The sequence below is a fragment of the Trachurus trachurus genome (assembly GCF_905171665.1).
Source record: "Trachurus trachurus genome assembly, chromosome: 7".
NCBI classification, from domain to species: Eukaryota; Metazoa; Chordata; class Actinopteri; order Carangiformes; family Carangidae; genus Trachurus; species Trachurus trachurus.
Genome location: NC_139901.1, coordinates 16,353,348 through 16,380,367, shown reverse-complemented (window position 1 = coordinate 16,380,367; position 27,020 = coordinate 16,353,348). Strand labels below are relative to the sequence as shown.

At 39.4% G+C, this 27,020-nt stretch overlaps 2 protein-coding genes across 2 annotated transcripts; one reads left to right on the top strand and one right to left on the bottom strand.

Moving 5' to 3' along the window:
• Positions 1-348: 348 nt before the first annotated feature.
• On the bottom strand, positions 349-16,072 carry LOC310989228 (N-terminal EF-hand calcium-binding protein 1-like; the record flags this gene model as incomplete). The annotated part of the gene is made up of 12 exons (XM_083976221.1): positions 349-377; positions 1,319-1,410; positions 1,572-1,649; positions 1,820-1,932; positions 2,056-2,109; positions 2,888-2,967; positions 3,169-3,427; positions 6,138-6,235; positions 6,535-6,560; positions 7,567-7,675; positions 12,840-12,864; positions 15,950-16,072. The coding sequence occupies 12 exons, from the start codon at positions 16,070-16,072 to the stop codon at positions 349-351; spliced, it is 1,086 nt and encodes a 361-aa protein (XP_083832347.1).
• Positions 16,073-18,502: 2,430 nt separating this feature from the next.
• On the top strand, positions 18,503-26,009 carry alas2 (aminolevulinate, delta-, synthase 2). Its single transcript, XM_083975555.1, has 10 exons — positions 18,503-18,582; positions 19,695-20,041; positions 20,132-20,224; positions 20,354-20,576; positions 21,314-21,498; positions 21,732-21,911; positions 22,730-22,894; positions 23,763-24,031; positions 24,944-25,106; positions 25,338-26,009. Exons 2-10 carry the CDS (start codon positions 19,711-19,713, stop codon positions 25,499-25,501), a joined length of 1,773 nt encoding a protein of 590 aa, XP_083831681.1. The 5' UTR covers positions 18,503-18,582; positions 19,695-19,710; the 3' UTR covers positions 25,502-26,009.
• Positions 26,010-27,020: the final 1,011 nt, after the last annotated feature.

Sequence of the window (27,020 nt, the reverse complement as noted above, 5' to 3'; positions counted from 1 at the left end):
ATAAGAAATCATGCAGTTTTTTATATCTTTATTCATTGTGTGTCTATTAAATCAGAGGCAAGAAATGTGCCAAAACTGAGAAAGAAACATTGGCACGGATTCCAAACACACAATCAATAAAATATTGCATTACCTCAATTCTTTCTACTCCAAGGTTTTTGTATGTTTCACACTTGACTGATTTCACGTAGCAGTCTTCTTTTTTTATAACCTTGGAGTGTGGCTTTGCAAAAAACAATCCTGGTCATGCCATGAGGAAAAAAAAAATATCGAGGAACAAAAAAGGAAAAACAATTATTCAATTGACTCTTCCTCCTGCTCTTGTTGTGTTGAAAAGGAGCTGCTCTGTCAGTTGTTGTTCATAATCCACCAAGAGGCTGTAAAATGAAACAAATGATAAGCATCTGTATTTCATGGTTTGTGCTAAAGGAAAGTAATTAACAACATGAATTTCTGTTACATTTGAAATTATCTCCTTAAACATTAAACCAGCAATATATTTTCTTTAGTCAAGTGTGTGCAGCTGAAACAAACTTTAAAATAAACCTTTAAAGTTGATATGCTGAACTTGGCAACGATTTACCCATTTAATGTCAGATAGATCAAATATTATTATGTTATATAGCAAATATTACTTTTGAATATAGAATCATTCTGGTTTCTGGCCACCAGACTAATTTAAGTCCAGTATTTACATTCCCTTTAGCTCTGTTTTTTGTCTCTATCAACCCCTGAGGGAACTATCTGGCTCTTTGGCAGCCATGTTCGCCAGCTAGTTTGCAAGTGAACAAAGACAAACTTTCTGCCTGTGTGCTGAGAGTGAGACAAAACAGTAAAGATACAAACTAGAAAACAAAAACAAGGAGCTAAGGAGAGCTACTATGTACACCAGGATTAAAAAGGCGACAAATAACACAGTGGTTAGATCAACTGTTTGTATAAAAATAGTGATTATAACAACATAAGAGATCTATATTACGTAGCTGTAAAGTCCCTGAATTCTATTGTTTGTTTCCCACAAAGTATTAATCCAGGAAAACATCATCATAATCATCTAACATTTATTTTCGTCTGTAATCCTCTCCCTCATTAACCACAGAGAACGTCTCTACATTGTGTGAGCCAAATACAACACTATTTTCCACAGACAAGGCCATGGTATTTTTTCTGTACTTCCACAGTTTCACTGTTATTATTGTAATGTGTTCATTAATGTAAAGTAATCATTTCAACCATGGTGGATTCATGTGGGATTATTCTGAATGAAACAGCAATGTTTAATCACTTAGAGATTACTGTTTCAAGGTCTGGCCTCTACCTGGGAGGAGCATGGTGGAGACCATCTCCGGGTCTTCCAGTGACTCAATAATGCAGCGCTGGAAGGTCTTGCTGATGGACGACTGCAGGTAGCTGAGGAGAAACAGAGGTGGCGAGGATGAGACTTTAATTTGCCTCTGAGCGAGGCAATAACACTTCAAAGAGAAACTGTGAGCAGCTTGGTGTGCTGGACATGTTTTGGTTCAGCTGTGAAATACTGAGTGTGTTTTCTGGTGAAGCCCTTCTGAACCTACCTCATCCAGGAGAGACGGTCCTGCCAAAATTCATACATGATGAAGCATGATCTGTCTGGCAGATTCTGGACTGAGACACTATAAATAAACAGACGGAGAGAGAGAGAGACAGAGAGGGAGACAGAGGGCAGCTGGGGTTACAGTATGTGGTTTGTTTGGTGAAATTGAAGCATTTTTAAAGTGGCTGCATCAGTTCACAAAGAGATCCTGAGGCAAGCAAAGGCAGTGAGGCAGATAAATGGACCTACTGCAGGTTGTTTAGTTGGCTGCTGGTGGCATCTGTGTAGATTTTGAGAGCTTGCTGAAACTGCTCCACATCCCTCTCCTTCACAGACAGTTGTCTCTGAACCAGGAGAATGTTCTGGAGAAAAAGCAAACCAACAAGTACCTTAACACTAACAGAGCTGTGTGATATTTGATTCTATGTGAAGACATACAATCTGATGCAGTCATAAGAGACAACATAAGCACAAGTTGGACTCACCGATTTATACGTCCCTGCTAATGTGTCCTCTTTGAGAGGTTCAAGATGTGGACTCTGAAAATGGGGCATAAATATTTCATTCAGCCATGACAACGCAGGGATTAGGAGCTCAACCAGTTCAACTGATTCCAGCAGAGGCCTGGCCTGTGTGTTTTGAACAACCACTGTGCCTTGTCAACTCACTGAACCTCCTCTCAGTGTCCACTTTAAGTGGAGCCCAGCATGTATTCACAGGCAGTCACCTTATGCATGGTATTTGGAACATTTTGCACTTTTTCTTTCTTTTTTCTTTTTTTTCTTTTTTTTTACAAGTCATCCTCTCTGACAACATGTCGGTTCCCCTCTAGCAAAAACAGATTCAGGCTCATACAGCTTCTTGACATTTCTGTCTGTTACAGCTGAGCCTCTCAAGTAAAACCTGATCTTCGCAAAGAGCAATCCTGCCTGGTGAGTAAAGCCTTTTGGGTACAACGTCTTCTGACTTTTTGAAAATTAAATTGTCCAACCTCACACTGAAGGGCTGGTCTAGCTTGTAGCTTTTTTTTTTTTTTTAATGAAATGTTATTGTAATATTATTAAGGGCTTAAATACTTGTGTGTGTGACCTATTTTAAAAAGATTACAGAAAACATTAAGTTCTCAAACCACTGTGGTACCGCTTCACAGTTTTAGAAATACAATTATTCCCTAAAGTTAGATGAGAAGATCAATACCATTCTCAGGTCTGTACTGACAAACCAAGAGCCAGGTTACAGTTAGCCTAGCTAAGGGGAAACATCAAGCCAGGCTGTATTCAGAGGTTAAAGTATCCTCACAACAGTTTTCATACAAACCTCACACTCCAGTTTGTCTATGAGTTGCTCCAGTTGGTTGATCTGGGAGCCCCAGTGGTTGTCCGGCTCCACACTGACTCCTGAACAAAGAAAGTAAATATGAGCACATCACAACACAGGACACTAAGGACAAAAGACAATTGATCAAAGCATCACATGTTCTGTTTTGAATCACCCACTGTGAGCATCCTCCTGAGCCTAAGATCTTTTAAAAAGAAACTTGGGCCCGTACGTGTCATATTCACATCTAGTATCTTAATCTCAGTGATCCTGGAGTGTACCTGTGGTGAGCATGCCAGAGTAGGGGTCAGTTGGTGAGAGACACATGTTCTTCTGGATGCGCCGGCTGGGGCGTTTAGTCAACCTTTGGACAGGCAGGTCCTGGGGCTTCTTCAGTATCCTCTTCCCTGTGCAGCCCTGGTCATGAACAGCATCCATAGCACAGTCCAGGGATAACTGAAGGGACTGCAGCTGGGTGGAGGTCTCCCTCAGCAGGAACCGCGTCACAAACTGACCCAGCACTGATGAACCCTGATACTCCTGTAGGGAAGAGCAAGGCTGAAATGTTGGCAAAGAAGTGTTGTTGCTCATTGTTTCCTTTGTTAGGGTTTTGCTTTATCTCCCCTTTTCAATAATTAATTAGATGTGCTGTTTCATGTATCTCATTGCAGTGCTTTGGTGCAGGGGAACTTTTCCATGAAGTGAAAGTACCAGTTTTAGGGACCTTTCTGAGCATTGTGAACTTTTTTTTGTTGTTGTGTTACTCCACATAGATTCAATTTTGTCAGATTTCGTTTTGTGGATAATGACGCCAGTCACACACACCAGCATCACCGCCCTGTGGTGCAGAGAAATAGAGTTGAGAAGAAATGGAGGAGAGACATTTGAAAAGTAAGTCCTCTGTTCTCCTAGCAGCAGGGGGATGATGCACTGTGAGTAATGAACCTCAGTCCTTTTCTAAATTTCTCAAAGACCTAGTATAGCAGCTAAAAAGAAATCCTTTTTATATAATGGCGCTGTTGCAACAGAGAAGATGCACGTAACTCTGCTGGTTTCATCATTTCACTTCATGTGTATTCAGGCAATATGAAAGCACCACTTTTGATTTTGAATTTAATAGCTAAGGCTGATCACAGCACGGCTGCAGAAGTATACACTATTTACAGGGTAAAGCAGAGAAAGGGGGGAAGACAGGGAGATGGATGTACAAAGTCAAGAAGAGATAAAACAGAGTAAAAGAAAGTATGCGCCTGAGTGAATAATGGAAATGTATTAAAATGGAGGATAGGAATTAAAAGAAGAAGAATTCAGAGCAGCTTCAAAATGTGTATTTGTGGTGCAGTTATGAGGAGGACATCTGACGTCAGATCAGTTGGACAGCTGGGAGGGTTTGTCAACCTCAGATAATGTCATCAAATACGTTCTCTCTCTTAGAGCAGCACAGTGAATAGTCACTGCATACACATAAAAAACTCCACCTTATTATTATAAGACTGCAGCCACATCCAAACACAGTCTGCACATGATTCGCTCTCCTTGCCAAACAAGGAATACATAAGAAATAAGTAATAAATAAGAAATAAATATTGGCTACTTGGCTTAACAGAGAGTTAGGGGAGATCAATAAAGACTCAGCTGAGCTATTGATGTCTTAGTGGAAGCTCTCTGATGTTGATCTCAACTGTGTGTGTGCCTAAAACAGCATGACCACAGCTCTTCAGCTCTAAGCCTTTAATCCTCTCCACATCTCATAATATACAATATACACTCCTACTGCAGCAGGCTTCATAATAAACATTTCACGATGCTCCAATTAGCATGTTTCACAGCCCAGAGCTAATGATTCCATGACACATATGATAAATGCAAAAGGAACACTGATATAAACATTTTTAGCTCTTATTTATTGTGAGTGTTTTTCTTCATTTCAATTCAGATGAAGCATATACTATGTGAGTGGTGGTAGTGGTTTTTAACAAAATGCAAAGAAAATAACACTCTATGTAATGTCAGACTGCCAACACAACACAATCTGTGCTGTCATGTGAAGATAAAGGACACACAAGTGCTAAAAGCAGTACCGTAATAACATTGGACAGCCTGTGTTGCTAGAGGAAATCTTGTTTCCATGTGAAGGGGATTTATGCTTGCATGAGTATATTGCAGTATTCATGCGTTCTGGCACGTTACAGGCTCTCAGACCTACCTACCTCCCATTTTCATGGTCTACTTACTGTTTACTGGCATGAGAGATATAAATGATTGTCATATAAGTGCTTCCTCAGTGCCTGGAGTCTGCATATATTAATGTTTTGAATTTATTTTATTAAATATAATTCTGTTTCCTGTCGATTAATTTAATTATCCAAGAATGTTTTGTCTCATTTTTACAGAATCTCATTGTCACATTTTTCTCTCCCCCAATGTTATCAAACCTGTAGTGTTGTTGTTTTTTTGTTGCTGGTTGTTTTTGTTGTTGTTGTTGTTTTATGTTGAAAATGCTTCTTATTATATCTATTGCTGAATATGTTAATTAAATAGTTTGTCAACATAAAATTACAAAACTTCTGATAGTTAAGTTTTGATAAATGTGCTTCTAAGGTTTTTTTCTGTATTTTCACACCAGCTGATTGTCTTTAAATTTTTATTCTATATTTAATTTTATTCAGCTTTAATAAAAAGATCATAGAGTAGCATGTGATCTATCTGATTACCACTGTCAGTCACAGCAAAGTCCAAAATAGTAGAATCCATTTTACTTGTTATACTGGGGTTTGTTTTTTTTCATCTATCATGATAATAAATTTAAAAAAAACTACCCCATGTAACACAATGGTATGACAAGTTTATTTCATTTTCTTACCATTCTACTGCAGCCTCACATAAGTTGATTGACTTTACTCACTGTTCAGTTGAGTTACAGAGACAAACATTTACTATGTCTCCCATAGCAACAAGCTGACATCAGCTGTCCTGTTATAGAAAGTCACTTTTAAAAGTACAGCTCATCTTTTCAGGCTCTGTGGGATTATGTTTGATAATGTATCATTAGTGAAGCATGCTGGGTAATTTTGTTTTCTCATGTACCACAAGCCAACGTGGCCTGTGTGGATGTCTGGAGGGATGAAGGATGCTGATGTTCTGAAAGTCATTGAAACGTTTAATAGTCTGCTGATGTCGTGCTACTTTTGAATTGTGCTTTGATGTGCAAAATCCACCACAATGCAGAGGTTAAATCATCATCACCCACCTCTTTAGTTTTATCCATGGCCTTCAAGATTGCCACATTCAACTTCTCCAGAGCAGACAGGACGTTTACGTATTCTCCCAGATGTGGGGTGAAGTACTCTGAGGAAGAAGATTTGTTCCAATGAGCACAGTGATCACTGGTGTTTCTCACAGGAGGGATATCAATACTGACACTAATGGCATTAGTAGAACTAAAGCAGTTTGGTAATAATCACATGATAATTGGCGAGTCACTGAGCTGGGGCATGTCTCAGTTTGTGTCATGGTTGTCATCAGACAACTGAAGCCAAGAGCAACAGCTAAAACCAGGAAGCCTGGGCTTGAGCAAGTTTACATGGTTTATAAAAAAAAAATTTGACAGTGAAAACAATAGCACACAAAGGATGGCAAATAATTACCTGAGAGTTTGTCTATGTCCAAGTTGCTGTGAGACAAAAGAGACAAGAGAAAATAATACATTGGGAGATAAAGGCAAATAGGTTTTTGCTATTAACAGTTCTCATTAACAGTCAAATTAGTATTTTGGCTCATGCCCTAAAACCAGAATAAGTAATGGATGGTGGATGAAAATGTCATCCACCTCATGTGCACTGTGTGTTTGGTGCTAATAAGTATGTTAACAGAATAAACTAAGATTAGGTACATTTCACCTGTAAAACATTAGGCTATACATCTTAGACATCAGGACATAGGTGCTACATGTTAGCATGCTGAAGTAAGCTGAAGCTGAAGCGCAGTATAATCGAACTGTACTAATTTTAACAAAATGAGATTTAACTGACATTGACATAGAAGGGCAAAATGTCTGGGACATCATATTTGTATACTTTAATTCAATATCATTAATAATTAAGGGTTAAATCATTTGAAAAAAGTTTCAGTAATAGAGAGGGGTAAAACGCAATTTAATTTGATTATGTTTATATGTTAATATGAATTTTCAATCAGTCAGTACACAGCATTATTTTGCAAATTGTAGATAGTAGTTGAGAGTCTAAAAGTAAAGTGAACAGTGCGGCTAAAGCTCTTACACCTAAGAGTTGATTCTTTATTATGATTAGCTGGTACTTCACTGATGTCTCATTTCTATTACATAAATGTTGCGTGCAGTCACAGACACAAATGCCCCTCTGGTTATTTTTTAGCTGTATTACCAAATGTTTATTATTGTAATAAAGCGTTTTCATGTTTTAATTGTGAGCTGGAGGCACAGGCAAATATTAACATTTTCCATAATCTTATTGCCAACAGAGAGTTGCTAACTCAAGGGCTTTCATGCCAGAATTAAGGCTCTCTATGGAATATTGACATAATCTTCACTGAAGTGTGGTGTTGACATTGCACTGCCAGGCAGCGGGGGAGCAAGTGGGGAGGGGGGGGCTACAGATGGCAGCAGAGTTGGAGGGTATCCAAGAGGAAGATGAGCTTACTCTGTCTGCTGCCTGTCGATGGAGTAATACAGCTCCTGCATCTGCTCGTCAGTGAGGATACCATCAGTGAAGTACGACTGGAACTCCTCCAAGGACAGCTTCCCATCGTCTGAAAAGAGACACGCCCATACAAATGATATACCACTGCAGCCTGAAAGGTTGTATCACCTTATTGAGGAATGTGTCTGATCTTCAAAATAATGGGATAACGGTTGGCTTTAAATTCCCTCAAGGACAAAACCTGAGGCAATTACCTACACTTAGAAGCCTTTCCCTCAAAACTGAATAAAGTTAGATACTTGATTTCACCTGATCTGACTCTACTGCAACAAATGATTCACTGATACAACCGAAAATCCAATTTCTGCTCTTCAGTGTAATAATACCCTCACTGAGCAAAACAATTTCTTTGTTAAAGGTACCATGTCTCTGCTACCACTTCCTCAATACTGAAAATAAACTGCAAAATACAGTACCAATAATGTATATAACACTGTTTACACTATGAACCATTCCTGCTTGTACAGTAAAGTCATAATCACTTACAAACAATCTGCAATCTGTAATTTTCTGTAATCTGTAATTTTATACCTTCACCACGGTGTAGTTAATGTCATATTAAAGGATAAACACAGTGATAAGTGTCTTCTAAAGGTAAACATGGTCTGCATCTCGTCGTGAGCTTAAGGGGTTGCAGCATCCTGAGAAAATTGGGAGCAGGCACTGAGGGCCAGTCTGAGTAGTCAGAGCAGAGCTCACAAACAGGCCAACTTCAGATGATAATGAGATCTTGTCATCTTTGCTGTGAAAGCACTGAAACCTTTTGAGACCCAGCTCTCAGCTCCCTGCCACGAAGCAGCGCTCTGACAGATAGGCCTGAGCTAACGTCATATCATCTGTTAGTTGGTGAGAGCAATCTACTTTATTGCCAACTCACACTGCGGATGTCTCTAGACGATGTGATGTATTTTATGGCTTCTTAGCACAAGTATAAAATGGATTTAAGAAAATGTAGAGCTGCACAATATGCAAAGAAAATAATAATCTAATCATTTTTGGCAGATTGGGATTTGAGTTGGTTGTTGCATTTCATTTTCACTGAAAAAAGTTTTTTCTGTTTGCTTGTGAACAAACATGCTTTTTTATGTCTGGAGAATATGGTTTGTAGTTATATTTGTTGTGTATGGTGCTAACAATGGACAACGATGCATAACACATCTCAATAACACATATTAACAAAAGAAGATTGCAGTTCCCGCAATGTTTTGGTGTATTGCAGTTGCAATTGATATTTACATTATATTGTGATTATTTGTGCAGCCTTATTAAAATGCAAAGTGTCACAAAATGTCACCTTGTTTAGCTGTTGCTTTCTCAATTATTGTTATATAAAGCTCACATGCTTACGGTGACAATCTGTGTGTTTAGTGAACATCATGGTCTGGCTACATTAAATATCAACTGAGGGAGCTATTTGCTGAGGCAGAATCATAATTCCTTTCTCAAACGTCCCTGTAAAAATCGTCTTTCCACATGGTGTAGGAGTAAACACAGTCTGTTGCACCTCTGACTCATTCTCCAGCCTCCTTCACCAAAGTTCCTTTAATGTAGATTCACACCCAATTAAACAGCCCAAAAAACAAGTTACAGCACAGCTCAGATGGCACATTTTGCAAGTGCTCACTGTTTCTCACAGAGCAGAGCTGCAGTGGTAGCGCGGATGATAGCTCCTGGCTATAGACGGTGTTGGTCTCCCAAGCTAAAGGACAGTAAGCTGCCCGGCATGTGTTTTGTCTGGAGGATTTCATTTTTTTAATTACAATGTGCAGAAATGAGGTGTGGAGGCGCTAGATGACAATTAGTGCGGAAACAATTAGTTGATTACCAATCAGTGAGATTATAAACTTCAAATGTCACTTCAAAATTACTTCCAGTATGTTAAAGATCTTTTGGCTCCTGCCGTGCCAGTACTGACTGTTGTCTCTTGGAAATAACTATCACAAGTGTTGTTTTGTATAGCTCATATAGTACTAACCTTAATTTAACCTTGGTTTTTAAATGTACGGTATATGAGCTGATAGGACTTATCAATCATTTAGATAATCATCAGTTAGTTCTGTCAAAAGAGGATTGGTCACAGAGGGAATGAAAAATATCAGACCGTATATGTGCACTGACCTAGTGAAGCTCATGAATAAAAATTCAACATGCTGTAAAAGCAGACGACACAATTCCCTCCACACGTGTAACAGCTACTCTTTACTGACTACGTTGTGTTTCAGTGGCACACACACACTGAGGCTGTGTGTTGAGTTGTTTGATTGAATACTACACACTTTTGATTAAATGCCTTGTATGTGGTGTATGTGTGTGTTTCTTTTCTGATGCCGTTGTGTGTAGTTGTTGTATTATGTGAGGAAAAGAGCTGGGCGCAGTCATCGACACCCAGTCATCACACAGCGAGATTTAATTAAAGAACATGCAGGTTTTCCAGTAATTTACCCTGAGGTTTGTGACAAACAGCTGTAGGAAAATGTGTTTTTGCTCCGATGGATGATAAATCAATACCTCACAGGAGACACATAGCAGATGAGTTGTTTTAATTATCTCACTTCACACTGGATAGAAAAGCCTCTCTAACTGTGACCTAGATGAGAATCTACCTGCACTGACGCTTATCTTTCCAAGAACACTTTCCGTGAAGGAATCCTAAAGTGTCAAACCTGAAGCAGCAGTAATAATTCATGAGTGCCCACGGTGCAGTTCAGGGTGAAAGAGAAAAGCATAGGCTGGGAAGTAAACACAGATAAAAAATAAAATACTACATAGAAATTGAGCGAATCAACAGAATTTAATTTAAAGTTGTCTTTGTTAGTATTGAACAGTATATTTAGTTTGAGAATGAATGCACCTTCATACTGTTGTCCGTTTCAGTCTTTCTTTGTGCAAAAATGCATAAAATTCTTGAGTTTCAGCTTCTCAAATGTGAGGATTTGATGCTTTTGTTCGTGTGGCAGTAAACTGGATATATTTAGGTCTGCTGGTGAGGTCTTGTGTGCCTTTACAATCCTCTCTGCTACAGCACTATATACAGCTTTGATTAGAAACCTGCAAGTGAACAAATGTGTGAGGGAGAAACCTCACAGTGATTCTTATTATCTGAGTGTCTGGAGAGAAAAATTAAAGCGCCTCCTGCACTCTTATATCACCTTTCATTTTATATTACAAATATCTCAAGGAAATTTAAATCGATTGCAACTGGATGCAATCGATTTAAATTTCCTTGAGATAACTATGACCTGGACAAATGAGAATATTCACAGGCTATATTGCAAATGTTTTATAGCATTTCTTTTTTAAATACAGTAAATCAACATTAACAAGAACAAATGATTTAAAAAGTCAATCCATAAAGAACTCACCAATAAATGGCCCTGACAAATCATTTTTAAGCTCACTGCATGTGTTAGAGCTCAGCTCAGATGATAACGCTTCAGTCTGTTTAAAAGTCCCCTGAGGGCAGATCTGTGACTTATCAGTAAATGGATCCCTCTTCCATGAAAGTTCATTTATTTTAAAAGACATTTGAAATAATGTTCATAATGTTCATTTTCATGATTGTTGGACATGGTTTGGTTTTTCCTGATGAAATCTACAGTAAGCTCTAAAATCACTGATCACACTTTCAGTTGTGTGGAGCATCTATGAGCACAGCTACAAAAAACTAATCTCAGCACAAGGCTGTTGAGTAAAAGCTTTAGGTCTTTACTTCTTGTTCTTGTACTCATGCAATTGTTTTTTTTTCTGTTAAAAAATGTAATTCCTCATTACAATAGTGTGGAAAAACAAAATGTATAGTGGGTTGGTAGCCAGCCCTCATTATGTGGTAAATCCGCAGTGCTTGAGGCGTATCATGACAGCCCACTCAGTGCTGATTGGAAGGAAGCACTTTCCTCTCGGGTGCACGACTCAGTGAGTTTGGGAGGACGTGAACTAAGCAGAGCTCGACTGCAAATTGTAGATAACTACTACCATAAATAAGCGACAGAGTTCTCCTCTCACTCCTTATCTTCCTTCTTTGTACAAAGCGTGAAAAATAAGGCTGTATATGAGTGCTGGTTGGAAGAAAGATTAAGAGGAGGCTTTTCAAAAATGGATGTAGTTTAAATACAATACAACATCTGTTTTCTATTAAGATGTCACACCTCTGTTGTGTTTTCAGTCATTATGTTTGACTAATAATTCACAATGTCTCATCATCACAACCTGAGATGAGACACAACTTGAGGAAAGAAAAATCCAAGCACCCTTAGTTACCATAACTCCAGCTCCTTCACAACAGAACAAAAGTAGGCTACCTCAGAGCTCTTCAATAATTCACAGACTGAATTTTTTATTTTTTTGATCTAAATATCTTCACATGAGCTGCGAGGCACCCCAGACAACCCTTGCTCATGGCGGCCCATGTTGCATCATTAATCCAGCTCTTATGTAACACGCTCACCGTCCTCCTGAGGAAACTGATCACAGCTTGCGGATAAGTCAAGATGCATTAACAACTGCCCCCTTTGCATTCTACCTTGCATCACATACATGGTGCACAAATAGAAAATGAAGAGCAACAATGTTTTCTTGTTTGGCAACACTGTTTTTCATGCAGAGATGGATGCTCCATGTTTCATGAATATCCATGTTTCCCCTGGAGATATTTAGGGGAGGGAGGGGGACTCTCCTTTGAAGTAAATGTAACATGGTAACACATTAATCAAATGTAATGGTGATATGTTCCTGCAAGAATTACATTAAATTCACATTAAGCAAGTCTCCAGCGAATTTGTGCCATTTAGGGTTAAAACTGCATTTTCGACAAAGAAAAACAACATGAGAGCAGAACAGCTGAGACCACATTTACTATATAGCGAGTTAACATGATAAATTAGTGTACATATATGTTGCAATATTTGCTGGATATATGTGCACTGCATGGTGAGCAGCCACACCGAGGGAGTTCATCCTGTGTAATCCAGTCACATCACGAAACCAAAAAGATGCAGCTGCACCTGACCTTGGATATTTATATCCTTTCTATCTGGATCTCTCAAGGATGGCAGTAAAACAGAAAGATCCAGCAGGGTTATTTAAATCTCCTCAGTCTGAACACAACCGTCAAAGTTGTGCCTTCTTTTCCTGTATCCTTCAGCTCCCTCAAAGAGGTTTTAATTGAGTTTAAATTAGCTGTGTATTCCAATTAGCTGTGTGTTTTGCTTACTCACCATTTTTGTCAGCCCGGCGGAATATCTGCAAGAAGACAAGAAGATTGTGTTTAGGTTTTTTGGTCTGGAGGCACAAACACTGGAAACATTATAAATATTTAAAGTGATACTAAGAGATATTTATTTTGGGCAACCAAGAGGAAATAAAGTGTCATCATGCGGCAACAGAAAATGTACAAAGATATTGTATACCGCATTACTGCACACAAGGGATTTTTGTTATTGAGGCAGTAATGCAATGAGTCTCCCCAAAAGTCTTTGCATGTAAGAGAACATTTAGGAGGAGCTTTTATGTTTTCGTGAACAATCAAGCCTTAAGATATTTCAGATAGATTTAGTTTGTGCAAAATCTGTACAAGCAGAGTGTGACTATCATTTTCCCCTTCGTTAATGTTAGCTATCAACACTGTAATAGTTCATCATCAACCTCCTCACTGCATATCTCCAAACCTGAGAGAAGTCCGATCTGTTGGAGTGTGAGGTGTTATGTGTGAGTGGCATCACTTTCATTTTATCCCTTCTACTCAATCCACCCATGTGGACCATGGAGTCCAGTGGCTGGTGATTAGCTGTATTATCAGAGTAGAACGGAGCACTACAGCCAGCTGTCACCTTTCAAGCCCATCAGAGTATAACGGCCTGAACATGCTCTGCTCACATCCCATTTTTAGCAGCATCCCTCCTCCATTCAAGACACATCTAAGACTCACAGCAAATCTATAGAAGAAAGAATATCGGTAGAGCAGAAACACTGCAATGAATTTCCAAGATGTCTGTGCAAATAGAGGTAGATTGAAATATACTAAATAAATAAATGATGGAATAAAAATGTTTGTCAAAATGAACTGTAAGACACATGTAGCTAAGACATGAACGACATTTCACATATTTTCCTACAATTCTAGATAGCTGTTTCCATTTATTTCTATAAGGTATGAAAAACACTTAGCAGACTCACAGTGAGAAATCAAGTCCAATTTCATTTACACCACTGTTTTGTGCTAATACAGTTTAATGGCAGCTTGATTTGAAAATGTATTACCTCAAATAATACTGTAGCAAACAAGCAAAAAATAAAATCATAGCAGTCAGGTAGAAGATAATGATAATGATGATGATGATGATGATGATGATGATGATGATGATGATGATGATGATGATGATGATGACAACTATATAACACACTATATTGATGTTAAAATGAAACTGTAAAAATGATAAGATTGTTGTTGATTATTGGTTCACAAAAATCTGTGACAATAAAAAATAGTCACAATATTGGCCGTAGCCTACAGCACTTGTAACGTCCGTGGTATGAGAAGCTGACAATACAACTTTTATGCAGGTGATAAAAGGAAACCTGGAGGCCGCATTGTCACTGTAAAATCTCCCTTGAGAATAGAAGTGCTGATTTCAGCATGTTGTCTAAAACACAACAAGGAGCTGCACCATAAAATGTGGGAAACAAATTGAGAGCAATAAACACGGGCTCAAGAGAAACCTGAGATTTACTGGCCTTTACTCCCCCTTTGTGCTACTAAGTGGGAGGGTGGTGGAGTCGATGAAAGTGCTGCTGTCCCACAGAGCTGATGAAGATCTTCTAAAAGCATTATTAGCTCTAAGGATGCTGTCTATCTCAGCCAGTCCCTGGGGCCTGTTAATATGCTGCACTGACTCCTATTAGATACAATAAAACTATAACTGGAGGAGTTACTGACACTCTGAGGACATGTGCAGCATCACAGCTGCGCATAAAACAACACTGTACGACAACACTGCATCCCATCAGCCTCAGAGGCAAATTATCATCTCAAAAAAACAGCAGCAGAATACCTACCTACCAATATAAAAAATAACACAACTGTCACAAGACTTTCTTTGTTAAATTACATCCACACCCACAAGTCCTCCACATAGTCTAATTGTACTAATAGGCTGTGTTGTTTTAGAGAGCAAACACAAAAAGATTCCTCAAGTGTTCAGAAATGAGTCTGTGCAGAAGAAGAAGCCCATATATAAAAATTATCTGTGAACTATTGTAAATATGAGGTTGCATGAAGATGATTTTGTTGTCATGAAGACAGGAACATAAGAGAAAAGACTAGGTGCTCTTTGTACGGGAAAGGGGTCATGGTAGGTTGGACAAGCTGCTGTCTGGCACAATCAGACTCCAAATTTCTGCAGCTCTTAGAGAATATATGACCAGCCATTAGCTACTGTAATAGGTTAAGTGAAGAAATGCAGCACTGGGCTGGAGAGAATGGATGCTAACTGCATTTAAACCAAATGTGCTCTTGCTGCAGTCAAATGATCCCATTTGTGGACAATAATCCAGGAAATGCAGTATCATATTTCAATTCATAGTTTTTGAAGGGTCCACAGGAAACCAGACGTAGAACATGTAACTATAAAAGCTCCAAACATAATGTAGTGTTTTAAAATATACATTAATAATGCATGTATGTTAGAATTGTCGTCTTTTACAATGGAGGTGTCTTCATACTGTAGCAAAATGAAAAGGCACCAGTAACCAGCAGAGGATCTATGTAAGCAATATCTTTATACAATATAATTTATATCTCTATTAAATTATTCAAAATTTTTTACATCTTTCTATTTTATTATTTCTGTTATTGAAGCTTTGTGAAGAGAAGGGTCCTCATTAAAAATACATACCATATCATGTTTTATAGAGACAGTATAGCCTACATATTTCATCAAGGGAATAGCCAATGTCATGACCCTCAACATTGAGAGAAAAGGGAAAAACAGCCACTCTAACACTGTAATGGCCATTACCAGTGAAAGTCAGATGACTGGCATCTTCTTTGTTATTCACCTATTGGCACACGCTCACCTTTCTTACATAACAGGGCTATCAAGCACGTAAATGGGAGACTGGCATGGATTTAAATCGATGTCAACCATTCATAAAGAGAAACACGAAAGGAGGGAGAATTACTTTCATTGTGTCTGTAGAAGGCGATCCCCGCGAATATTTCTAAATATAGATACACTCGTGCATGGAAAAAATGACAAAAAGGGCGGATTTTATAATAGTAATTAATAATAATGAACACTTTAAACGTAAAAAACCAGTGTGTACTTACATCATGGAACAGAGAGATCCCTTGATTCTGATTCTGGTTGTGGTCAAGCTCCTGCTGCTTTCTCATGTGTTCGTGTTTGGCAGATTGAAGACACATGGTGATCATTTCTGTACATGCCAGCATTTTCGCTGCTTTCGATGCGATTTCTGCCCTTTTCCGTAAAAATAGAAGATTGTCCTGTTCCCGAATGTATGTGTGTGTGTTTTCGGAGAGATTGTCCTTGTCGGGGTGGATGGATGGATGAAGGAGGAGGATGATGGTCCTGTGATCCAGTCAGGAGGGGATGGACCTAGGCTGCTGCCCTCTGCTTGGCTGCTGCCGACAACAGCAGAGAAAACTCCGCCTCTACACGAGCAGCGACCGAAAGCAGCAGCAGCATCAGCAGCAGCAGCAGTGATTCATAAAAAAAAAAGCCCGAGGAATGCACCATCTGCTGGCGAGGCCACACACATACACGGACACAGACACACACACCTCACTGTCAGATAAACAGTTAATTACAGACTGGCTGATGGCTGGGAGAGAGAGAGAGGACAGGATGAACAAAGAAAGAAGCAGCTGGTTTGACATTGGTTTACAACTAGACAGTTGACATCCTGAAATATCATTTTCAGACTTATACTGTGGTTTCCATCAATTAATTTTGCCATTTTATTTCCAGCTGAACTTTAAAATGAGTTGATGTGACCTTTGAATACAATTCAACGATTCAGCATATTGGATACTGACATTTGTTGTGTGGGCGCACTGTGGGTACTTGTGGGTTTACTGTTGGACTGTGGGCAGGGCAAACCCACACTAATGCCCTCAGGGCCCACATGCCCTTTGCCCTTTGCCACCCCTATGTTGGCTTCATGTACGTATAAAATCCCACATGGGCCCACATATGTTAGCCCATGTGGGGCATGCAGCAGTTTTGCCATTTTGGGGTCCACTGGAGGTTTTCTGTGGGCAACCCAGTGCAGAAAGTCTACATAGGCCCTTTGTGGGTTAGCCTGCATGTGGCCTGCAGTAGTTATGCCCCTTGGAGCATGGCCAATCCAGTCTTGTACACAGAAAGCCTATAAATGCTGTGCCATGCTGTGAGGCAACAATCCTAACCACTGCAACACCATGTCACATATTTATTGAAATAGTGATTAGAAGTTGTTGACTCTTTTTCAACTGCAACCCCACACTAATGCCATGTGGGGCCCCGCATGGGCAAATCTGTGTGGGGCTCACATGGCATTAGTGTGGCACTTGAGGCTCCACCAGCCTGCCCGCAACTGGCCCGTTGCTCTGTGGACTTACAAACTAAACAGAACAGCATGAGAACAAGACAAATCTTTTCAAATGTTGATATAAGCAACAAAATTGACATATTTATGCCAATTGGACATAAAGGACCAATTTTTTCAGAAGAGGAAAATCAGTAATCTTTTGAAAATTGCCACAATTTCGATGGCAGTCATTTGCGTCATAGGAAACATGTTTACCACTGAATTTTACACTAAGTGCTGATTCACTTAATCATGTTTTCTGTTTGTTTTTTTGCCTCTTCACAGCTTTTGTGTGCAGTTTTTAACAAGCAGTTACCAATACATTCTGTAAAACTGGTCAAAAGTCAATGAGATTTGTTCAAGCGTAAAAGTTAGCTTACAGTACCAATTTGAGCCGTATTGATCAAGATGTTTTTTCACAAACTACATTATGATTGTCACAAATTCACATCCTTGTAAAATCAAAAACAACATCAACAAAATCCCATAATAATTGAAAGCTTGTGGTAGCTTAGTGGAGAATTTTACTTACTCTTTTACACATGTACAGAAACCATGCAATTTTCTGAAATGAATAAGAAATACATAATCTACTGTGAATGACAAAGTAAGTGTTCAGAGGGTTTCATATATTAATTTTTTAGAATTGAGCCAAAGTGAATAAATAAAACTGTATCACCTTACTATCACATTCATACTACAATCGTCACAACTGGTCATCTGCGGTATTATCTAACATTGACAACATGTTGTTGTCAATGTTAGATAATACCGCAGATGATTATTAGAATCTAATTTTTGCATAACTTAAATATATTGACACTAGTAAATGTACACACACATGAATACATGTTGAGCATTAAGTTTTGTTCTTGATCTTGGAAACAGGAATTTTGACCAAAATGGGGGGGGGGTTTAGCCTGAGGTGAGCCTAAGTGTGTATCACCAATGTTTAAGTGTAGTTTTCACAGTCATGCATTAAATTGCCAAACACTGCTAACTGTTCAAAGATGTGTCACTAGAAGAGTTATATTTATTCAAACACTTATATCTGCCAATGTGTGACATAGTTTGCTACAAGCAGCATAATTTTTTTTTAACAGTTTAGACATCAAATAGAAATGTCCACTATAAATTCCTAGGAAGTGGCAAAGAGTGACACAACTTTAAAGTTTCCCTATGAATATCTTTGCACCTCCCACAGATTCACCCTGGGTGGCCCCCCGTAGCTGGGACCCGTATGACATCTCTGATGGGTGGGAGCAGAGCTGATTGCATAATGCTCTTCAGCATCTGACCAGTGACTGTTGACACTTCCTGACCCTCTGTCTATTTGCTGTTTTGAAGTTCGTCCTCAGTGCAGGTCAACAGGTAAGTTTCCTGACAGTCTTCACTTCTGATCATAAGCAGGTTTTTGTTGTTGTTGTTGTTTCATCATTTCTGTTATTGTTATCACAGTTATTTCCATTATTTTGACTGTTGTCAAAACTCAGTTGCTATCATATATATTAGTAGCCATGTTACTGTTTATACTGTTTTTATTTCATTACATTTACTTCTCCATTTGTTTGAGAATGTGTCACTCACACAGGCAGTGTCATTTATCCTTAAGTGACTGTTGACAGTCAATGAGTAGTGGCATGTTTCAGGTATACTCCATACAGCAGCATAAGGCAAACTATTGGATATGTGGCTTTTACTGTAAGTGACAAATAGTTCAATGTTTTCAACAACCAAAACAATCGATTAGATACAGATTAAATAAAGTGTTGACCTATTTGTTTTTGTTTAAATGGCACTAGTGTTTGACGTAAAGATTACATCTAACCACAAGACAAATCCCGAGAATTAGCTTATCTGCTGACCGCAGGGCATTGTGAGGGAAATGATACAGTCTGTTTTATCTTTTTTTTTCCTTTCAAGTCTGAAAAACGTCAGCAATAGAGAAGTAATAGTTATTACTGGAAATTGCTAGATTCTTCCCTGCTGTGTTTTATAGAGGAATATTTGATAGCTACTGCAGTAATCAGCCTAAAATGATGACGTCTGTCAGGGCTGCACTTAAGTGTCTGCAGAGTGAAGATAAGGAACCCGCCGCACCCTGGAGGAGGCACCTGCTGCTCTCTGGAGCTCAGACCAACCACTACATACATTTATAGCCTTTTTTTTTTTTACGTTTCTAACCACATAGTGGGATTTTAGTTTCATGAAACTCTGTATCAAGTTCAATGAAATCCATCCCTTTCTCATTTTATATTTGGGTCATTTGAGAGATGGGATTTTAGAGTTTCCTTTGGAGGAAAGAATGTAAGAAAAAAGTAATTACAATAAACTCTTTTACACCCATATAAATGATTTTATAAAATAAACACCTATGATCAGAAGTGAAGAATGATGTATACTTTTAATATATTACAGATTCTGAGTCAATCTTTGCACTTTTATAGAATGAAATTGTTTTCCTGTCTTCTGTCTTAACTCAGAGTAAGAACAGCTGCCATGGCTGCCTTTCTTCATCACTGCCCCTTTCTGAAGTCGGTTCCTAAACCGGCTTTGAGGAGAACAGGAGCTGCCTTGCTGACTATGGCTGATCAATGCCCCATCATTGCTCGTCAGATCACCGTGAGCAGCGCTGCCTCTCTGAACTCCACACTCAATGTCTCGCCCACCAAGCTGAGGAGTCCCAAACTTCCCATGTTGGACCAAAGAATGACGTCTGCTCAAACGGCCGCTCAGGTGGCTTTGTCTGTGTCTAAAGGGTGCCCCTTTGTCAACTCTCAGATTGGGATGGTCAAAGCCAGCCCTGAGGTACAGGAAGACGTCAAAGAAGGTATTTTGAACTTTAATAGAAGCAAAACAGGACAAAGATAAAACTTTAAATAATGAAATTCTACAAATGTACACTGACTCCTCTTCACAGGTTTGATGACTTCTCTGTTAAAGGGCATCAAAAATTCAGTATTCCAACCATTAGATCAAACTACCACCACCCATCTCCTTAAAGACAACATGGGTAAGTCTGTCAGGTACTTGTACTCATGGAATATGTTTGAATGGAAACGTGGTAATGTGTGTGCCTACAGTGTCAGGCAGCTGTTCACTGAAGTGATTTAAAAGTCAAACAAACTTATCACTCCTGCAGTTGGCCCTAGCTACGACTATGACCGCTTCTTCATGGAGAAGATAGCTGACAAAAAGAAGGACCACACTTACAGAGTCTTCAAGACAGTGAACAGGAATGCCGAGGTCTTCCCTTTTGCGGAGGATTACTCCATTTCTGGGCGGGAGGGCTCCCAGGTGTCCGTCTGGTGCAGCAATGACTACCTGGGAATGAGTCGGCACCCGCGGGTCACTGATGCAATCAGGTAAAATGAGACAGAAATAAAGTCTTTTAAGGAAAGTCCACATCAAGCCTCGGGTCAGTCAAGATGTGTTTACATCAAATCTCAGCTCTTGTCAAATAAAGTCCAAGTGAAGTGAAGGGGGCAAATTATGTAGGAAAACTGCAAATCACTTGGAAGTCTGACGTTTTCCTCTCAAAGCTTCTTCAAGAGAGAAGAGATTCTTTTCAATGCATATAGGCTTAATGTTTCTTTTTTCTTCCTTCCTTCCTGGAAGGACTTGAATGTTTCCACTGTAATTTAGAATAAGCTGCTACTGATAAATACAGTAACACAATAATATGTGGACTTTACCACTGAAAATGTCTTTTGTATGTAGTTCATGCATATCTACATGTAAATTATATGCTTCTATTTTACACATAAGTACATAAATATAAATAATAAATATGTATCACTGTGTATGCTGATAACATGCCATATAAAGTTCACTAAGATATTTCCCATAGAGTAGACAGATGTTAGGTATGTCATATATGCTAAAATAAAATAAAAAATAGAATAGAAATCTCCATATATCTAGTGGATGTATATACAGTATGTGGCAATAATAGATCATCTTATATGTGACTTATATGGTAACATCTTCCATACGGTATGTCATTACATTTCTGTACGGGTATGTTTGAAATACTTCTTTCAAGAAAAAGAATGGGCACCTTCAACTAATTATATTTGACCATTTTATGATTTGTTCTCAGAGATGCCCTGGATAGACACGGTGCAGGTGCAGGTGGGACCAGGAACATCTCAGGCACCAGTAACTTTCACGTGTCTCTGGAGAAGGAGCTGGCTCAGCTGCACAAGAAAGACGCAGCTCTGGTCTTCTCCTCCTGCTTTGTAGCAAATGACTCCACCCTCTTCACTTTGGCTAAAATGCTGCCAGGTAAATACTGACCTGGATCATATGAAGATTCAAGTGATGAAAAGTCCAGTATTGATGCCACTGTTACTGTTTGTCTATCACATTTTTACATTTCTGTAGTATTATTCTATTTATATTCTAAACGTATTCATGATTCATAAAGTGTAGAAAAGGAGAAGACCATCTCAGAGTTCATAGTGTTTAGAGAGAAGTCATTGTCACTGGTTTGATGTTGTCTTTATTCTGTCAAACAGGGTGTGAGATCTACTCAGATGCAGGGAACCACGCGTCAATGATTCAGGGCATCAGGAACAGTGGAGCAAAGCGCTTCATCTTCCGCCACAATGACAGCCGACACCTGGAGGAACTGCTGCAACGCTCAGACCCTAAGACACCCAAAATAGTTGCATTTGAGACAGTTCATTCGATGGATGGTGAGTACAATGAAGACTCAATGAAGAGAGGTTGTTCGGATTGATGGTTAATTTGTAGAAAACATATTCAACTGTATTTTTGTATGTAGCTTTTATGTGAATGAGGGGCGAGCCATATGACCATTCAACCTGAAACTGCTAATGTTGATTTGATTTGTAGTCTATACTGTAAAATGGCAAGCAAAATAATTTTAGTTATACAAAGTCCATAACAATCTTAAGAATTCCAGTTGTTTTTTGCTGCAAGAAAATGACCAAACCCCAATATCACAGTGTGTCAGTAATAAGAAATATCACTTGAAATTTGCTAATTATATTTTCAATAAATCAATGTCATTTATCACATTTGTTCAGCCATAATCACCCAAGTTAATAACTCATATCTAATAATAAACAGAGCTAGCATTGGGGTATTTATATTTCTATACTCAGCTACGGACGGTATAGTATGTCATTTATCACTATCCCCCATGGGAGGAAACAGATTCCCCTCAGCTCTTTCTCTCTGACTGATATTAAAACCATGACAGCTCCATAAAGCACAAAACAAACTACTGTAGACCGAATAGATGGCTGCAACTATATCCATGACATCTTCTCCCAGGAGAAAACATTTTGAAAAAGATTATTGTATGAATTGTAGCTGTAGTATCTTCAATCATGAGAATGGCTGTCCATAGTGGTTTGCTGCTAGAGTATAGTCCATGCTGTATGTTTTCTAGATGTTACAACAGGGTGACATTTACAGCATGAGTGTCTGGCTGTTCACCTGTGATGCACAGTTCTAATTATATCACCTAATGCTCTGGGGCTCTCAGGTGGCATATGTCCTCTAGAAGAGCTGTGCGATGTGGCTCACCGTTATGGAGGGCTGACGTTTGTTGATGAAGTTCACGCTGTGGGCCTGTATGGAGCCCATGGAGCTGGAGTCGGAGAGAGAGACAATGTTATGCACAAGATTGACATTGTGTCTGGGACCTTAGGTGAGTATCTTTAAAGAACATCCAATTCTTGTGCATTTAGGTGATTTTATTATTGTTTTAGAGAGATTTGCGGACACACCTATACTGGTACCGGTAACTTACTAACTTCTCACTATGACACCAAGAAGGGCAAGGCAAACGGCTTCAAACTGCCATAGATTAATTGCCCCGTGTTTCTTGGCCAAATTTCGATTTGCAGCCGCTATTGCGCTAACTGATAATACACAGTAAAAGCCCTCAACAAGCACAATGCTGCTCTCGTGTTGGTTAGATAGAGGGTAGGAGGCGAATGAGCTTTCATCAAAGGACGCAGAGGTTTTATCAGCTGGTCTCCAGTTTTACTCCCTTTCTGGTCGTACTGATAAAAGGATCATCAGAGAGTCCATGCTGCGTGTAGAGTTATGATGACAGCAAAGTTAATGCCTACAAGTACAAAGTACAAAATAATTCTGGATTACATGGAAGAGTTGGAAGTGTTCACTTAATAAGAAATTAATAAAGCAACAACCTGAAACTAGAAAGAAATGGCAGACATTTTGGGAGTGTGGGCTGCTGTGGGTGTGATCTCTGTCAACACGGGAGTCAAAGCCATGACCTTAAGTTTAAGATGATCATCTTTCTCTGAGCGCTGACATTGAAGAGCTGTCTCCCTGTGTGTGTGTTTGTAATCTTACAAAGTTGAAAGATGAGAAAAGGGGTCAGAAATACAATATTAGTGACATTAATTTATGAACTGCATGCATGGTTTAAAATGTGTGAGAGTATAGAAGTTGTGCTTTGAAGTTAAGTATGTTACATTTACACTTCCCATCAGTGATTACTTCCTGTTTCCTCACCTCATTTGCCCTCTGTTATCTGTTGCTTTCAGGAAAAGCCTTTGGCTGTGTGGGAGGTTACGTTGCCAGCAGCGCCGCCCTAGTGGACACAGTTCGCTCCTTTGCAGCCGGCTTCATCTTCACCACTGCCCTGCCACCGATGGCTCTGGCTGGAGCCCTGGAGTCTGTCCGCGTGCTCAAGAGCCCTGAAGGACAGGGGCTGCGCAGAGCCCACCAGAGGAACGTCAAACACATGAGGCAGCTGCTCATGGATAATGGTCTGCCTGTCGTCAACTGCCCCAGCCACATCATCCCCATACGGGTATGAGGATGTAGCACTGCTGCTATTACATTACCTCTCTACTAACCCCTTTGCTGACAATAGTGAAGTGTCTCTAAGGTCAAAGCAAGACAAAGCCAAACTCTATAATTAACCTTTTACGAAGAAAAGCACAGGTAGAAATATTAGAAGCTGCTTCAGTTTCAGGGTCCCAGTATTGGAGCGATCTTTAGTGCTGTTATTAACACCTGCTCTTTTTCTTATGACAAATCATAGCAGTTTCTGTTTTGTGTGTGCTGCCAAATAACCTTTTAAGTGCTCATTATAATTCGATTCATACATTTCAAAACAATAATGTTAATTCAGTCTGCATTTAAATTATGCAAATTGAAATATGTGTTATGACATTAATTTTGTGATTCCATTTTAAAATTCAATTACTGATAAATAATTTATTTTTTTCTTGTCTTAATGTTTCATTTAGATGGAAATATAATCAGTAAATTTGTATCACCTGGTTAATCCATTTTAACTTAAAGGGATATTTCAACATTTTGGTAAATTCACCTATTGCCATAATCTCTATAGTCTTAGGGGTAGGTTCATTACCTTTAAAGAGACCCAGAGGAGTTTGCTTTTGGTTATAAAAGAGTCTCATATTAATGTGGATGAATCTACGTTACCCACACTTGTTAATGGGTCCATTTTCGTATAAATATATTGTTTTGTCTTTATAGTTATTTTCCGATCTCAAAACAGCTTGCACCGACAATTAAAGGTAACGAACCTACTCCTGAAACTATAGGGATTATGGCAATAAGCGAATTTGCAAAAATGTTGAAATATCCCTTTAAAGCTCTTAAAATGAAGCCAGGACATGTACATGAATAATCTGAACATTTAGAGTGTCAACAAAATGGTGAATGTCACATTTGTCACTGGCCCATTCTCAAGGTGGGCAATGCTGAGCTGAACACCAAGGTGTGTGACATCCTGCTGGAGAGGTACAACATCTACGTCCAGGCCATCAACTACCCCACAGTGCCTCGAGGTGAGGAGCTGCTGCGCCTGGCTCCGTCTCCTCATCACAACCCTGCCATGATGAAGTACTTTGTGGGTAAGTGTGGAGTGACTTTTGTTTGTCCTCAGCGAGTCTTTTTGCACAGTAAGCACATACGAGTCTCTTGGCATCCACCTGTCACCAAAACTGCAATGCAGTCAAAACAATATTGCGTCACAATAATCTTAGTGTGTGTACTGGATAAAATCACCAGAGCTGAAATGTTTAGGATGGAAAAATATATATTGGGATTTATTTGTTCATTTGCTACATTTGTTTCATTCCCAGATGCACTGGTGGAGGTGTGGCAGGAGGCAGGACTCCAGCTCAACACCCCCGCCACGGCCTCCTGCACCTTCTGCGACCGCAAGCTGCATTTTGACCTCATGAGTGAGTGGGAGAAATCCTACTTCGGCAACATGGAACCACAATACATTACTGTGTCTGCATAATACCAATACAAGTAAACCAAGTCTCCCTCCAGACGTAACACATACACTATATGGTGCGATATTTTACATTATTCTAAATTATCAACTCCTACTTCACTAAGAGAATCAATGTACTGACTTTTTGAATATTTGTGTTGACGCATTCTATATTGTCAGTGGTTCGGATTAAATTCCAGTATTTATTCATGCTTTCTGTATTTATGTACTCAAAATTTGTGTTTAAATATTATTAAAGACAATTGTGCCTCCTCAATTTTGAGCATAAACCTGCACATTGGGCACTTTCTTAAATTTCCTACATAGGTGTGATGGTGTGAGCCATGCTTTCTAATTTCATTTTGTGTGATTTCCTTCCATATTATCATCTTGGCTATAATGTTTTGTTTCCATTCCCACAATAATTCAGTTAAATGTTTCAGTTGGTGTATAAACTACCAAAAATAACTGGTAATTAAGGATAATTAAACATTCAATAAAATCTTGATGTTGAAAGTCCATATGATTCACATTCTCCTCTTATATTCAATATGTGCTGTGATTTTAAAGATATTAAACACAAGAAGGAAGACATAATATGAATCATAGCAGCACTTCCTCAAATGTGTCCAATAAAATTGTGGAAGTTTTGCATCACCACTGCATCAACACTAGTTGACATTGCAGGGACTGGCCACTTCCCGTTTGACTCGTGCCCTAAGTCTGCGGAGCTCTGCGTTTTCACTGTCCACATTGAGGCCACATTCAATCAATGTCCAAGCTTTACTGAGCTGCTGTTCGCCATAGTGTTGCAGCGCTCCCCGCAGGAAGCACTCAGCCAGACACAGCCTCCCCAGACCACCCTCCACACACTGGATGGCCTGGTCCCTATGGAGCTCCAGGGCCCGGGTGAAGTCCTCCAGAGCTGCTCCTTCTCTGGAACAGAGCACCAGGCTGCGACCTCGCCGACACAGGTCCTCCGCCCAGACTTGGGGGTCATCTGAGCAGCTGGAGTTGGATCCACCATGTTTCTGAATAACTCTGTCAAGGTCAGCTATGGCCCGCTCATGTAAACCCAGCTGAGCGAAGCAGGCGGCCCGTTGGCGAAGATACTGGAGTCTGTGACTGCCCATTACTTGTACTGCTACAGTCAGGAGTGTGAGGGCCTGATCCCAGTGACCACCTGAGGACACAGTGCTGGCCTCCTCTGCTGCTGCCTAATATGATATAGATGACAAACAATGAATCATTAAATTAAAAGAATAGTTCACCCAAAATTCAAATGTCGGAAGCTCCCAGCACTGCTCTTCCTGGTCCGTTCAAATCTCGTGCGATTTGCACTGACGCCGGCGCAAATCGCGCGAGATTTGGATGGACCAGGAAGAGCAGTGCTGGGAGCTTCCGCCACAAACAAGCTTAAAACATATACTTATTTAATTTTTTTCGGAACAATTTCTCATGTCGGGGCTTCAATACAAGAGGGACATTACAGACGAGCACTATATAGCACTAGGTATTTGGATGTTTTTTGGTGTGTCTTTTT

What these genes read in the sequence shown, in the direction of transcription:
- alas2 (XM_083975555.1), top strand. Translation starts at nt 19,711, where the DNA reads ATGGCTGCCTTTCTTCATCACTGCCCCTTTCTGAAGTCGGTTCCTAAA. An exon ending in TTTGGCTAAAATGCTGCCAG is followed by an intron (nt 21,499 to 21,731) that starts GTAAATACTGAC and finishes TCTGTCAAACAG; the next exon opens with GGTGTGAGATCTACTCAGAT. An exon ending in GCCACATCATCCCCATACGG is followed by an intron (nt 24,032 to 24,943) that starts GTATGAGGATGT and finishes CCCATTCTCAAG; the next exon opens with GTGGGCAATGCTGAGCTGAA.